Source organism: Falco rusticolus, chromosome 7, assembly GCF_015220075.1.
Source record: "Falco rusticolus isolate bFalRus1 chromosome 7, bFalRus1.pri, whole genome shotgun sequence".
NCBI lineage: Eukaryota > Metazoa > Chordata > Aves > Falconiformes > Falconidae > Falco > Falco rusticolus.
The window spans coordinates 42,930,035-42,944,764 of record NC_051193.1 but is presented as its reverse complement, the minus strand read 5'-3'; the positions used below and the strand labels follow the sequence as shown (position 1 = coordinate 42,944,764).

The 14,730-nt window shown below is 38.2% G+C and overlaps 1 protein-coding gene across 6 annotated transcripts in view; it reads right to left on the bottom strand.

Moving 5' to 3' along the window:
- Nucleotides 1-14,730, bottom strand: part of RPS6KA5 (ribosomal protein S6 kinase A5) — an 81,760-nt gene that overhangs the window by 31,922 nt on the left and 35,108 nt on the right. For 4 of the 6 annotated variants that reach the window (XM_037393834.1, XM_037393839.1, XM_037393836.1 and 1 more), the window contains exon 6: nucleotides 9-92. In XM_037393834.1, the coding sequence (XP_037249731.1) occupies nucleotides 9-92 (84 nt within the window). Of the gene's footprint in view, nucleotides 1-8; nucleotides 93-791; nucleotides 920-14,730 lie in introns of all 6 variants that reach the window. The other 2 variants (XM_037393838.1, XM_037393840.1) reach the window with 2 other exon arrangements.

The window sequence follows — 14,730 nt, the reverse complement described above, 5'->3', positions numbered from 1 at the left end:
GAACATACCTTATCATGTCCTGTATCTCCTCCTCTTACAATATCTGGAGCCATGTATTCTATTGTTCCACAGAAGGAATATGCTCTCTCATTCTAGCAAAAAAAGAAAACAAAATCCACGTCAAACAACTATATTATACAAATCGTATGGGACAGATATGGCTAACAGTTCCAAGATGCTGGCAGCAATTCTTCTCCAAATAGCTCAGAACTGCTAGCTAAATCATATTCCATCATATGCAGAGATGTACCACATAATGCTACAGAGTATTTAGTCTTCTACAAAAAAAAAGTCATAGGTTTGTGTGGCAGTCTAAGATAAGCACACAAAAATTAATGTTTTGATATTTAAAAAACTTTCCCCTAAGTTTAAATGATCTATACGTTTCAGAACTACACAAGATTCCCCAAGGTAACATAGACACACATTCTGAAGGCTGCAGTATCAATACTCTAGACAACAAATGGAACTTTTCCATTAAAGAGAGCACTTCATTTTAAGTTGTACAATTTGACTAAATTGGATACAAGATCCTTTGGGTTCCCCATATTTAGGAATTTATTATGACCTCTAGAAAAATAATTTTCTTCTGCAACACACACATATACAAAAACACAACATCCTCTCAAGAAGAGACTTGGAGAGAGACAAGAGAGAGAAAGAGAAAGGCAGACAGACAGACAGAGTTGTAAATTTAATTTTATTCTACACACTGAAGTTATTGTCTTGATTATGTTCAAAACTAAGCTGCTTTCACAGGCATGTATAATTGTTCCCTGTTAGCGATTTACCTTTGAGGTCAACATGAGGTCATGCTGTACCTTGCTAATGACGAAAGCACATGTGTTTGGGCCATGCAACATTGTTCCTCCCTTATCCTTCAAGCTTCTAGCATTTTGGGGAGAGATCCTGATAGGTCCTTTAAAGAAGAGTGTTCAAAAAAGCAAATATTTCAAAAGTCAGGTTTTACATTTGTAGATTCAGATTTGGAGTTTAAAACAGGTGCTATATAAGAGAATGTACTACACTAACAAGAGGAAGCTTCTAAAAGTAGAAATAGTGCTCAGTGCTACCCTGAGGCATAAAAATTAAACAGTCCAACAGCATATTATTAAATTGTATTTATTAAAATACATATACTGTGACTGGTTTCTTGGGGTCAAATTCTGAATTCAAGATAGTTATAGGCCTCATTTTGTTCAAATATTAAATTGAAATATTAACTTCTGAGACAAAACCATAAAATAATAAACTTTTCATGATTCCACTTTCTCTTTACACAACTATTTTTTCTTTTTGATTGTCTTTGCAGTACCTGTTATCTACAAGGAAAATAGTGTGATATAAAGCAAAAACAAACAAAAAAAAAATCAGAAATTCCTAGCCCTCCATCCTGGCATCAGCCAACCTGAAGCTATTCGTATATCCCTCTGTTCATTTTTTCTTGAGCTGGGAAGGAGGGAGAGGGGAAGAAGGAAAAGGAAGGGGAGTGAAAAATACAAAACGAAACTGTTGTTCACTTGCTACCTCTCCAAAGAGTAAAGACAATGCAGCCAAGCTGAGATTTATGAAAACAATTTATAATGCTAATGTACCAAAAGAAATGGATAAAACTACTATCATTTAGTTAGCTGCAAATTCAGCAAATCATTTGCAAAATTATGTCTTTTTTTGTCTCCACATTGTGTAATAAAGCTAGGCTACAAAACACTACAGTGACAAAAAACAGACTAGGGAGTTGTAATGAGCGTATACAGTGGTACAGCAGAACCCTTATGATCTCAGGTACCTTTTGCTGGTGAGAAGGCACACTAAAAACATTTCAAAACATTTCAAAACATGCAGAATTATTAGTAGTAGCTTTTTTGAGGAACAATTACAATCCTTACTATACATAATTGGTGGTTCTGATTTTCAATTTTATCTACTTTTTACCTTTACTACCTTTTACAATCATTTTAGCTTTTAATATGGAAGATAGAATTTCTGAAACGGTATTTGAAAATTAGTTTGATTTCTTTCTTAAATTCATGTCTAAGGTATTTTTTTTGTCCCTTACAAAATTCAGTGTTTAAAACCCCCAAAGTAATTTAGGGAGGTTTTAAAAAAATTGGTACTGTGTAATATAATTTCTTATAATTAATTTTCAATATGAAAAACACACACTGTAAGTCACAGACAGGCATTTATAAATTGAAAACACTCTGGGATATGTTTGTAATGAGTTCAGAAAAACCTCAATTTCTAATCCACATAGGTAAGTACTTGTATCCTTTAGCTCTTGCTTCCCTTTCACTTTAGAATTGGTCTACTGCCGAAACTCAAGGCTGAACAGAGCCAAGAAAAAGAAAGCAGATTATCATCACAAGCGGAGATCTTAGCAAGAAATTAAGTAGTAAATTGGAACTCAGCATTAGGTAGGAAAAAAAAAAAATGGACCCACTGATCATTTCCTTCATAATCAACACTGATTTACCATCACATATACTAGCGTCATATTCCAGAAGCCCTGCAAGTACCAGCTTATGACTCTTACAGGGCGACCATTAAGAAAAAGCACCCTTAAACCAAATATTTGTTTCTTATTTAACCACGTAAAAATCTCAGAGGCCTATAGCACTCCCCAGAACATTAATAAATCCAACTGTCTGAAAGCAAAGCATTCAAACTTGACTACAAATTGACACAGATTTGCCTTTATAAGATGCTGTAGAAAGTCTCAACCTTAGACAGTTGAGGTCAGAAAATCTGGATACTTCTTTGTTATGACACCTCTGTTTGCATTGCATTTTATTAAATTACAAGCCCCACCAACTAAATCTAACTGATACTTACAGTTTTTATGGCATGAAGTTCGTTCACTAGGAGCACTTACATAAATTTGTCATTGTTAAATTCACCTTTTTTAGGGAGTCACTAATAGTCTTTACTATTATGTGCTACATGAGGTTTTAAAACCACTTTCAAAGAAAGTTAACTTCCAATACGAGTTTCCTCTTCAGTCCCAGTACTTGGTCTCCCCAGTACCAGAGAAACGTGAACATACTGGAGAGGGCATACGGCAGAGGGCTACTAAGAAGATTAAGGTACTGAAAGATACGAGGAAAGGCTGAGAGACATGGGACTCTTCCACCTGGAGAAGGGAAGGCTCGGGGATCTCATCAATGTATGTAAACGCCTGAAGGCACAGTGCAAAGAAGAGGGAGCCAGGCTCTTTAACTGGCACAGAACGAAACGGAGGAGGTTCCCTCTGAACATCAGGAAACACTTTTTTACTGTGAAGGTGACTGAACGCTAGCATAGGCTACTCGGGGAGGTGGAAGAGTCTCCAACCTTGGAGATATTCAAAAGGCTTCTGGACATGGTTGTGGGCAACTGGCTCTAGGTGACTATGTTTCAGCAGGGGGCTGGACCAGATGACTTCCAGAGGTCCCTTCCGAACTCAACCATTATGTGATTCTGTGACAAAAAGTGACTGTAAGTTGTATTTCACCTTTCATTTGTGAAATCACATTTTACTCTCATACCAAGTATGCAACCCCCTCCAAAATTTCAAAAACCACAACCAAACTTCTTTTTGTATTTTGCCCCCACAATTTACATTTCATTCAACCTTATAACATGAATCCAAATTCCAGAGTACATATTATTAACACTTCCATGTTATGAAATATAAGACAAAAAAATAAACAATGGAACTTGGATTACCTACAGGAGAAATCTCACTGAACATGCACATCTTCCAAATACTAGAGCTTAAAATTTTTTTGTGTAATGCAGAATGGTCTTTTTTTCCCCTCACTCAGCACGCATGCCTTAAAAAATTGTCGTTCCCTCTTCTGAGTTGCAGAACAGCAAGCAACCAGACACTAGCAAAAAGAAGCAGAAGTGTGGCTAACCCATCTCTTAACTCAATATGACAATATCAACCTTGTCTTTGGAAACAGCATTGTTACGTTTGTTGCAAATCACCATGTTTACAGATCTTCCATGTTTACAGATAACCTGGAGATGGTCTTCAGTCCTCTAGCACACAAGAGTTGGTTTCTGTTTCTGTTTTTTCCTTTACCAAGTTCAGTATTATTCTTGAATGTTTATACAATAACATAGTTTTTATTAAAGGTATACAAAGTGGCTACTTCAAACAGGTTAGCAGCTTATGAGTGCAACAACTTTTCATGAAGCCACTGATACAAACAGAATTTTCTTAAGAGTTCTGGATCAGTGAAAACGGATAGGTTCACCTGGACAGCCAGGCATTTCACTTACTTAAACCATCCCTCTGTTAAAACAGAAAAACAAGTTACATTCCCTTAAGACTTATTCTTTGAGATGAGCTTATACACCAACACTGTGGATGGGCCTATATGTATTACCAGACTGTTTCTAATAAATACTCTAGTACTGCTAGTGCACTGCCCTCTTTCCAAGTTCCTTGCAATCATTCTGGCTGGTCTAAGCATCCTAGTGAAATGTAACTGCTTTAACTTGCTAGGGCACTTTCAATACCATGTGTATACGATGACCTCTGCAGCCTTTTCTCCAGATGATCTATTTTAGCATCCCATTTTCCTTTTCCTTCATCAAAGAAGAAACGGCACTGAGCAGCTTTAGGACAGAGAATTAGAATTCCTTGACTGTCCAAGATGGAGAAGTGTAATGTGGATTAGCATTTTTCCTGGAAGACAGTCACTTCACCAAAGAGAAAAAAAAAAAACCCACCGAGCACTTTCTTTGTTACGACTACATACACTGACCTTGGCAGGCTGACCACAATTACACCACTTCCAGAGATCAAAAAACCTAGCTCCAGAATTCAATCAAAAGTGCCAACGGAAGGATGGACGTATTGCACCATCCAGCTCCTGATGACCTTGTGATATCATCACCTGGCCCTGCTTTATAACTAAGTAATGCTAGGCAGGGATGTGAAACTCCCTGCTGTTGTAAAAAGCATGTATGCAAACTTTCCTCCTCAAAGAGAAGGCTTACACTTTCATAGTTCTCTGAGCTCCTTCATAAAGTAAAAAAAAAAAAAACCCAAAAAAAAAACAGTAGCAAAAAAAGCAAGATGAAGGAACTCCCATTTCTCTGCAAAGACTAATCGAAACTCACCACACCTACAGTCTGCCCAACAGAGAAAGTCACTACTATAATACACAGATGTGTTCTCGAGTACACATCCTAGTCTACAGCAATGCAAATTCAGTTTAGCAACACATGTAATGGCAGCTCAGAGACTTACTAAGTCTCTTAACTGTTCAACAGGTCATAACAGGATATGTGGGACAAGAATTGTAATTCCAAAGTGAACCACAGGAATTAGATGAGACTTCAAGAGAGCCAAAAAATCATAGATGCACAATATGCTCCTAAAAGGCTCATTTCTGACAGTAGGCCAAACTGTCTTCTGGCATCAAACTATTTGTATGAAGGGCCTACTCCATTATATCCAATTTAAGAAGTTACTGTGCTGGAAGGATAGTATTAGAATCCAGTGTTATAAAAAACCTCACACAGCCCAGATGCACAGAAAATGTCTGATACAATGTCCTAACACATCCAAAAGGGCACGGAAACTGAGCAAAGAAATAGACAATAGTTTCAGGATAGGTGTTTCCCAACACCTAGGGGATGAAGGCCTATGTTATTTTACCACATGCACGCAAAGATGTGCATCTGAGAAACAAACTCCATTTAATACTTGGCTGAAGAAGTCTTCAACTAGGACACAGGTAGACAATTGTCTGAATGTCAGGGCCAAACTAGTATTAATAAAGAAAAAAAAAAGTCTTCATAGAGATCCCAAGGGATTGTTAAATGGCATTAAAACTCCTTCAACAAGCAGAGAACACCATTAGTTCAGGGCCTCAAAAAAAATAATTAAAAAAAATCAAGTTAACCCTCTAGAAACTGAGATACATATAATTGGGTATCTTGTGCTTGCCATGCTTACTCATAATAGCATGGCAGACAGGACATCCCAGTCAGCTTGAAGGAAGTACAGAGAACAGCTTTCAGAGCTCCAAAGCATCCCCAGAACAAAAGATGATGACCCACATTGAAAGGTTCAAGACTCGGGCAAGCAAGGGCTAATGTGTTGAGTACCTCCTCAGTCAATGGTGTCATCAGTATGTTGCTGCTGAGCACTAAAGCAAAAGATTTCTGTTTAGCTTTCTGCAGATAGCTAGAAGTTGCATCAAGAGAAACAGACAATCTATACAAACATTAAGCACAAAATGCCCCCATCTGTTGCCAAATTGGCTGTTTGTACAAAAGACTAACTGAGCAAATTGGAGCATGCCATTTGACTATTGGAAAAATGGAAGCGAAAACCAAAACAAAGAAAAGATCAAGCAAGTTTTAAGAACCCACAAGATTTTTTTTTTCAGAAGCCTTGGAAACAAAACATACACCAAAGCAAAGCACCCAAACAAAAACATGAAAGAAGACTATAGAGGTGTGAATGCTGGAAAAGGTGAGTTGAGTTAAAGCTAGCTAACAGAATACTAACAGGTAAAACAAAACAAAACAAGTAACCACACCCACAAAGAATAACCAGATGCTCTTTCTAGAGTATCTGGCTCAGAATACTGAAGCATATTCCAAGTACACTGCTCCATCTGTGTGCGCCAAACCTAAGGAGAGTATCTACTTGCCATACAAATACGGCTTTGGAAAATGTTTCAGAGCTTAAGCATTTGTGATTTTATCTCCAAAGTGTGAATGCAGATATGGAAAGCACTCAAGTGTCTTAAGACAGTCATTCTGTCATTTGAAGACATATTATTTAACATTTAAATACACAGCCTTTGACTGTGTATTTACTACTTCAACTTGACAAACTGCATTCAAACAGCACGTGCCACTGCTCCAACCGAGATGGCTCCTAAAATCCTACAGCTTGTTTTATTCACAACAGTCTTTGTGCAAACACATTTTAGCCAGAGGATTAGCCAAGTACTCTTTGAAGCCATTCTTTTCAGCATTCACAATTAGGACCCACTTCAACTGCATGGAAAGGTCACCTTTGAAACAGAACAGACTGTTTCTGTTCTCCAGCTACTTAATACACAAATACTTTATTCTTAGCTGAGCTGGACTACCACCCTGAACATCAGATACGACACATTCTGAAACCATACTACTACCACATTCCTTTGAACCATGAAACTTAACGCAAATGAATTCTGCAACTTTAAAAAAAAAAAAAAAAAAACAAAAAAACAAACAAAGCTACTCTTCTCTAAGTGTTCTTTAATAAGAATTCCTTGTTAATAAAAGTGATGATAGGATACAGTCCAAAGGCTTGGATAAATCCTAGAGTACATAATTTCTAGCATAAGAATTTCAAGAAATAGAAACTACATAATATTAGGGAAAGGGCACTTTCTGGCTATTAAATTGGTTTGGACTTTTAACTTCCTTGTATTCTGTATTCATATAAAATAATCTATGAACATAATCAAATAGCTTAAGAATTACTCCTGTAGTGTATTCAGTGTTAAAAAACAACAACAAAACCAAAACGTAGAAACACTAAGTGCTGTTGGGTAGAACACAGACAACCTTAGAGCTGAGGAGTCAGAGCTGCAGTCTCCTATGGCATGTATTTCATCTATTAGCAACAACTCCGCCAGTGAGTAGCACCTGGTGACACAAAGCAAGAGGGTTCAACGAAACAGAAGGGAACCAGTTAGCCAAACAGAAGCTCACTGAATGCATTCAGGGCTGCTCTCAGGACTGGATTGACTCTCCACAAATCCACTGAAAAACTCTCCAGTCCAGACAAGGATTACTTACTGGTTCTTGCCACATTTTTTAAATGGAGAAATCACAGAATTACTATGCATGTTTTAGCTGGGTTCCTCCACAGATTTCAGCAACATTCTTACAGGGTTCCTATGCTTGTCCATACTTGTTAGCTGACAAATTAAATTGCTTCATTCACTTAATCTGGCCTCAATGTTATGAAGGTTTCAAAACACTACAACCCAGTAAAGCAAGAGAAATGCTTAACTGTTGTTGGAAGTACTCTGAAATACCATAGCAAGTTTAAACAAGGTTTTTAATCTAATACATATATGGTCTTCCTAAAGTCAAGGATAATTCCTCCTTATTTCATGAATAGTAAAATTCTCCATACCAACTTTTAGATCAGATATATAGATTAAAAAAATCAAACTGATGAAAGTCACAGCTCAGCTAAAACTCTGTTATCTTGGGTCTTCTCTTCAAGCAATCGCCTAATGTGAATGTGTACACCATATAGATCATGCAAGCTACTACCATGTTTTCAGCTTTTATAAATACCCAGAGCTACAAGTAAGATCCACCACTCTGCCATGAAAATGCCTCTCACCTACAATAAATTGGAAGCAGTCTGTATGGAATATATATGACAAAATGAAAGCCAGCCTCCAGATGTAAACTTTCAAACCAACCTTTTAGAACTGGTAAAGTTATGATCAATATAAAGACCTTGCTCTTCATTTTATTTAGTAAATAAACACTCTAGCACATGCAAATCTGTAATCTCAATTGTTATTCATAAGTATTTACAAGTCAAATATTCTCTGATAGACAGTAAGTCATCTTATATTACCAGATGCATGGCATAAGGTAATTTCTTGGGAAATAAAAATGCTAAAAAAAAAAAAAGATGTCTTCACACAGTGATAAGACTTATAATTGGGGAAGGGATCACAAGGAATGCAAATGAATGGCAGATGTTAAAGTTTCTTTGACATCACAGTATCATAATTCTTGCACAAGATGGTACACTTCCAACTTATGTTATAAAGTAAATAAGTGATGTTGTGCTTTTGGCTCTCAGGAAGTCCAGCTGAATACCGCAGACTACAAGGAGGAGAAACACACAGAGAGAACCTTCATTCTCTAAGTCATTAATGTTTCCTAGGTACATCAACTGGTCCAGCTGAATACCGCAGACTACAAAGAGGAGAAACACACAGAGAGAACCTTCATTCTCTAAGTCATTAATGTTTCCTAGGTACATCAACTGATCAGTAATGAAGGAAACCAGAGGCAGTTGATCCCTCCTGCAATAAGAGATCAATGTAGAGACTGGGTGACAAGACGCTGGAGCACAGCCCAGAAGAAAGGGATTTGTGGGTTTTGGTTAATGGTAAGCTCAGTATGAATCATCAGTGTGCCCGGATGAAAAAAGGGACCAAACATATCCTGGGTGCATTAAGTATGTTATAGCTAACAAGTTAAAAAAAAAAAAATATTGTCCCACTATACACATCAGTGGTGCAGCCTCACCTTGACTACTGTGTGCAGTTTTAGGCTCCAATATATGATGAGGATATATAAATATGAGAAAGCATCTAAAGAGGGCAACAAAGATGGTGAAAGGACAGGAGGCATGACTTTTGAGTGGATAAGGATACTAGGTTTGTTCAGCTAAGAGCTGAGGAGATGGAGGGGTAACCTTATTGCTGTCTACAGTGTTCTCATGATGGGGAGTAGAAAGGGAGATGCTGATCTCTTCTCTGGTGTCCCGTGACAGGAAGCAAAGGAACTGCTTAAAGCTGCAAGAGGGGAAGTTCAGATTGGATATTAGGAAAAAAAACCTTTACTGAGGGTGGTCAAGCACTGGAAACAAGCTCCTCAGGGAAGTAGTCATGACCTCAAGCCTGTCAGTGTTCAAGAAAGTGTTTGGAAAACTGTCTTAGATATATGGTTTAACTTTCAGGTGGCCCTGTGTGGAGTCAGGAGCTAGATTCTGTGATCCTTGTGGGCCCCTTACAACTCAGGGTTTTCTACAATTCTATGATTCAATGAGACCAGAGCATAGCATGTTTCAACTGTGCCAGGAAACATTTCCTTGATGTAAAAAATCTCCAGGTATACAGAATGCTACAACAAGTCTTTACGAAACTAAGAAAGGTGACTTCACACAGCAGATTCTTCAACAAGATTTGGACTAGCCAGGTATTTCTGGTATCTGCAAAACGACTGCTGTGAATTGTGCTGGATACCGTCACAGACTGCAAGGATTGGAATAATCCAGAAGTGCTTGTGAAGTTCCCCAAATGACTGTTTTGTGGTATGATTATCAATACACTAACTGTACCTAAGAAAAATTCTATTTCTAAATTAGTGCTTCATATAAATTCTGAACAGGAAACCCACAGAAAAATTTCTATGATTTCTCCTATACTTCTCATAGGGTCTTAATTACATGTGAAATCTGTACTCTCTTTTGCATCAGCTACAAGTGTCTAGCAGAAGAAATGTCAGTCTGCTCTAACAAAAGGCATACAATGGATTGTACCACTGTTTTGAAGGTTCAGTGATGGCAACAAACATCCCCAGTATGCTCTCACAAAGGCTTTAGTAGAAAACAATAGCTCAGGAGAGCAACACTGTCCTAAAAGATCTATCTAGCTTTGTATTATAGTATTTAACAGCTCCTGGCACTAATTTAAATTGAATGTGCAGAAGTTCCAACACATCTTGCATAAATACTTTTAACTGATACCTAACTAGGATAGTGTGTGACACTTCACCCAGTGATGAACAAGTCATCCCAAATGAAACCTGCATGTTACACTTCCACAGGAAGTCTCACTCAAAAAGGTAAGGCAGAAAAGCAGACTCCAATTCAGAACTAGAAATGGCCACAAAAGGTAACAGTACTGGAAATACATTAAATAGGTAGTCAATCCTCTTGAAGAATAATGCTAATGTGGTTTTGTGAGGTTCCTGCAGTCTCTTGGTGTGCATATTCATCAGTATCAATACAATAGGAACAGCTTCAGCCACAATAATATGGCAAATGACCCTTGTATTTCATGGGTTTACTAATTTCTTCATTAACAAGGAACAACATTTTAAACAATAAATACTAAACTCTCCCTTGTAATTATTTTAATTTATTCAATGCATATTAGGAAATTGACAGAAACATCATCCATTCTACCATTTTTATGAGGTCATTGAAGAAAAAAAGTAATTAGTTGAGAAATAAGCAAATTCAGATAGTAAAGGCTAAAAAGGATACAGGCATTCAGGAGTAAGACTTAACTATGAGTATGGGCCCACCTAAAGAGTTTCACATGTTAACAAATAAAATAATTTTCTTGCAACATAGAATCACAAAACGGTTGGGGTTGAAAGGGACCTCTGGAGATCATACAGTCCAACCACCTGCTAACACACGCTCTCCTAGAGTAGGCTGACCAGACTGGCATCCAGGAGGGTTGTGAATGTCTCCAGAGAAGGAGGCTCCACAGCCTCTCTGGGCAGCCTGTTCTCTGGCACCCTCACAGTAAAGTTTTTCTTCATATTCAGATGGAACTTCTGTTGCAGTTTATACCCGTTGCCCCTTGTCCTGTCGCTTGGCACTACTGAAAAGAGGCTGGCCCCATCCTCTTGACCAGGGGTCCTCAAACTATGGCCCGTGGGCTGGATACGGCCCCCCAGGGTCCTCAATCCGGCCCCCAGTATTTACAGACCCCCCACCCCATCTCCCCCTCCGCCGGGGGTTGGGGGGGGAAACCAAGCAGCCGCAGATGGCTGCCTGCCACTTGATCTGCAGGCCGGCCCCCTGGTTAAAATGTTTGAGGACCCCTGCTCTTGACACTCGCTCTTAAAATATTTGTAGACATGCACAAGATTGATAATCCATCCCTTAATCTCCTCAAAAGCCCAAAGTGGTAGTTATGAACATTTCATTTCTAGGTATGCACAGATCCTAGCATTTGTACCTCTGCTAGGGAAGTCTCACTGTTGCTTTTCATTTGACTAACCCAGGAAAATATGCTAGAGTAAAACTACCTTCCTTAATTGCTTACACCTCTAAACAAATGTTTCAAGTCCAAAGTTGTCTTTGAAATCCCTTTAACAAAGGAAGAAAGTCAAAGTTAACTTCCAGGTTGCATTAACTACACCTTCCCTGGGCTCTATCGGTACTGTAACAAATAACATCATTCAGAAACATTAAAAAAAAATAGCAATTTTCTAGAATACAAGGGACAGTATCATTATTGTTGCTATTTTGTACAGCTGCAAGTGGATGTGATTAGAGTTCTGGAAGTCATAACTTAGCTTTTGACTACAAGCATAAATGGTGAAAACTCTCCTAGTATAACCATGTCAGGGCCCTGAGCTTATCGACAGGCTGTGCAACCTCCTTCTCCAGTTCCAGGGGTTAAGGCATCTCTGGCTCAAGACCAACACTGACACAGTGCAGCTGAGCAACCTGTATGGAACCCTGTCAGGGGCCTCCTCCACCTTCAGCTGGGAGCAGAAGTTCAGGCTCCCATTCTTCATTCCTTGTGTCAGCTGTGCTGCAGGTATGCCTGTACTTGGCTGTGTACTTCACAGATCCTGACCCACTAACTTCAAATCCTGGCTTGACCTCAAGCCTCTCTCCTCACAACAAGCTTGTCTGACAACCACTGGACTGTTGTCTGAGCCTGTCTTACCACCACTGGAGTTGCTGATCCACACCTGCCTTGCTGCCACCCTTAGCTCACAGTAATGCAGAGAGCAGTCTCCCCATCCTGCTGCTCCCTGATAAACTAGTCAAGAACCACAGTTCCTCTAGAAAGATTATGACTGAAGAACTTAAGCAGTTGAAGAGTTCAGCAGTACTCCACAGATTATCTCATACATCAACTATCAGCAAACTGTTTATAAGCTACTGATTAAGCAAGCCATTAGAGGTCCCTTGGCAAGTTTATTGAGAAAACCAGGACCATAGGATAAATCAAAAGAATACTGTCATAAATGGAAATTTGAAATGCCATAGAGGACACAAAGGTGCTACTAACAAGCTGATCTGCTACATGGATTTCGCATTTCGGGAAAATCACAAGATTGAAAAGCCTAAATTCCATGCAGAAACAAGCCTCGTACCTTCAGTGAACCCTAGAGGTCATCCTATCTGAAAGTGATCTTATTGATATTTACCTCAAAAATAAAAATACACCAGGAAAAAAGCCCATTTCCATACAAATCAGATCTGTAATGTTCTTCATCATTTTAATTGTCCAGAGTAAAAATACTGTCAACTTAAGACGACATATGAAAATTGACAGAAAAGCCCCCTTGTTCAAAGATGTGATGTAGACTTAAAATGAGAAATAAAAAGTCTGTTCCAACGGAGTGCATGCCAGACTAAGTGGTTTCTTCCTTTTTCTCACTTTTTAAATTTTTATTCCTTTGGGAACCTTTTTGGTTGTAATACCCAGACATAACACTGGGTACTTAAAACTGTCCATAAGAAAAAGAGTACAACTTCACCCAAAACATCTCTCAGCTGCAGACTGTTGCTTGTGCAGCTGTAACTTCTATTCAGGACCAAAACTATGATCTCTGTAGAAGACTAAAGAAGAAGAACAAAGACAGGAAAAATGTTTAGTGGTACACTAGTTAGACTGCTCTGTTGCATTTGACAAAAATCATAATGAAGATTGTAGTACAAAAATAAAGATTCAGACTAGACCAAGAACGGTTGCAATATGGTAGATAAACTATTAATTCTTCTTGAGATGACATTTCAAAGAATAAACATATAAGGTCATCTGAAATGAATTACAAATCCTATCCTGGTGGCTGTTCCTACTTAAAGCCAGTTAAGTCAAAATACCATGTTCTTTACTATAACTCATGCCAGAGCTAGACACACCAATGACTTCTACTTCCAAAACAGACATGGAATCAGGCTACTGAATTTTTCAAGGAAGAATAGATTTGCCTGCCAGCAGCTACCACTGGAACAGGAACTTAAAAGGGACAGCAAGAACAGCTAAACCTGGTATTGTATGCCAGCCAAGAAACATGTGACCTCTACAGCTGTGGCCCGAAAACATAACTCAATGCAAGGTTATGTTGTTATGTAATGTCAAGTGGAGGTTCAAGAAACAGTTTCCACTGATTTATACAACAACTATGTTTGCTTTCGCAGTGTAATGCAACTGCAATTCTTCAAGGAATTCTTTAAACCAGTTCATGATAATGGATTTGTAAAGCAAAAAACCAAGAGAAAACAAGTCTCAGCTCCATAGGGACAAAAAATTATCAAAAAAATCAGAAACGGCACATAATTGTGTGGGAAGAATGCAAGTATGAAACCACTGTCATCCTGGATGAACATTTTGTACTAGGGTCTTCTCAAAAATCTAGGTTTCGGAAGACTTGTTTTCTGAAACATCACTTTTTGATAAGAGAGGGGTAACAGTACCAAAAGAGAGAATGGTATATGAAGCAAAACATGAAAAATATCCTCTTTCTCGTACCTTATAATTTTGCCTCTATTTGAAAAGAGTACTGATTCTGGGAAGAACTGTACTAGCTGCCACAAGTCTTCAAAAATGTATTTTTTTAAGAAAGAGAATATAAAAAAATGCATAGGAGATTGAAAATAAACATTCATAGCATTGAAGAGCACCACATGTAAAAGGTAGATGAGTAGGAGTGGCCAATTTTGCTCAAAAGCAATCCATCTGGTTCTAAATTAATTTTCATATCGCCACAAATTCCTGGTCATTTACGGTTTTCACACCTGGTTGCCCCAGTTTCATTGAAGTATTTGCAGTAATTCAAGAGGTAAAAAAAAATCTCTGAGAAAAAAAAATTAATGAGGATGGCAGCATTTCCCCTCAAGAAGTTACATTGTTTTTTGTTTTCCCTTGAAAAACAGAGAAAGAATTTTCCCAAGTTGACTAGCAACATAGTATTTTATAGATCCAATAG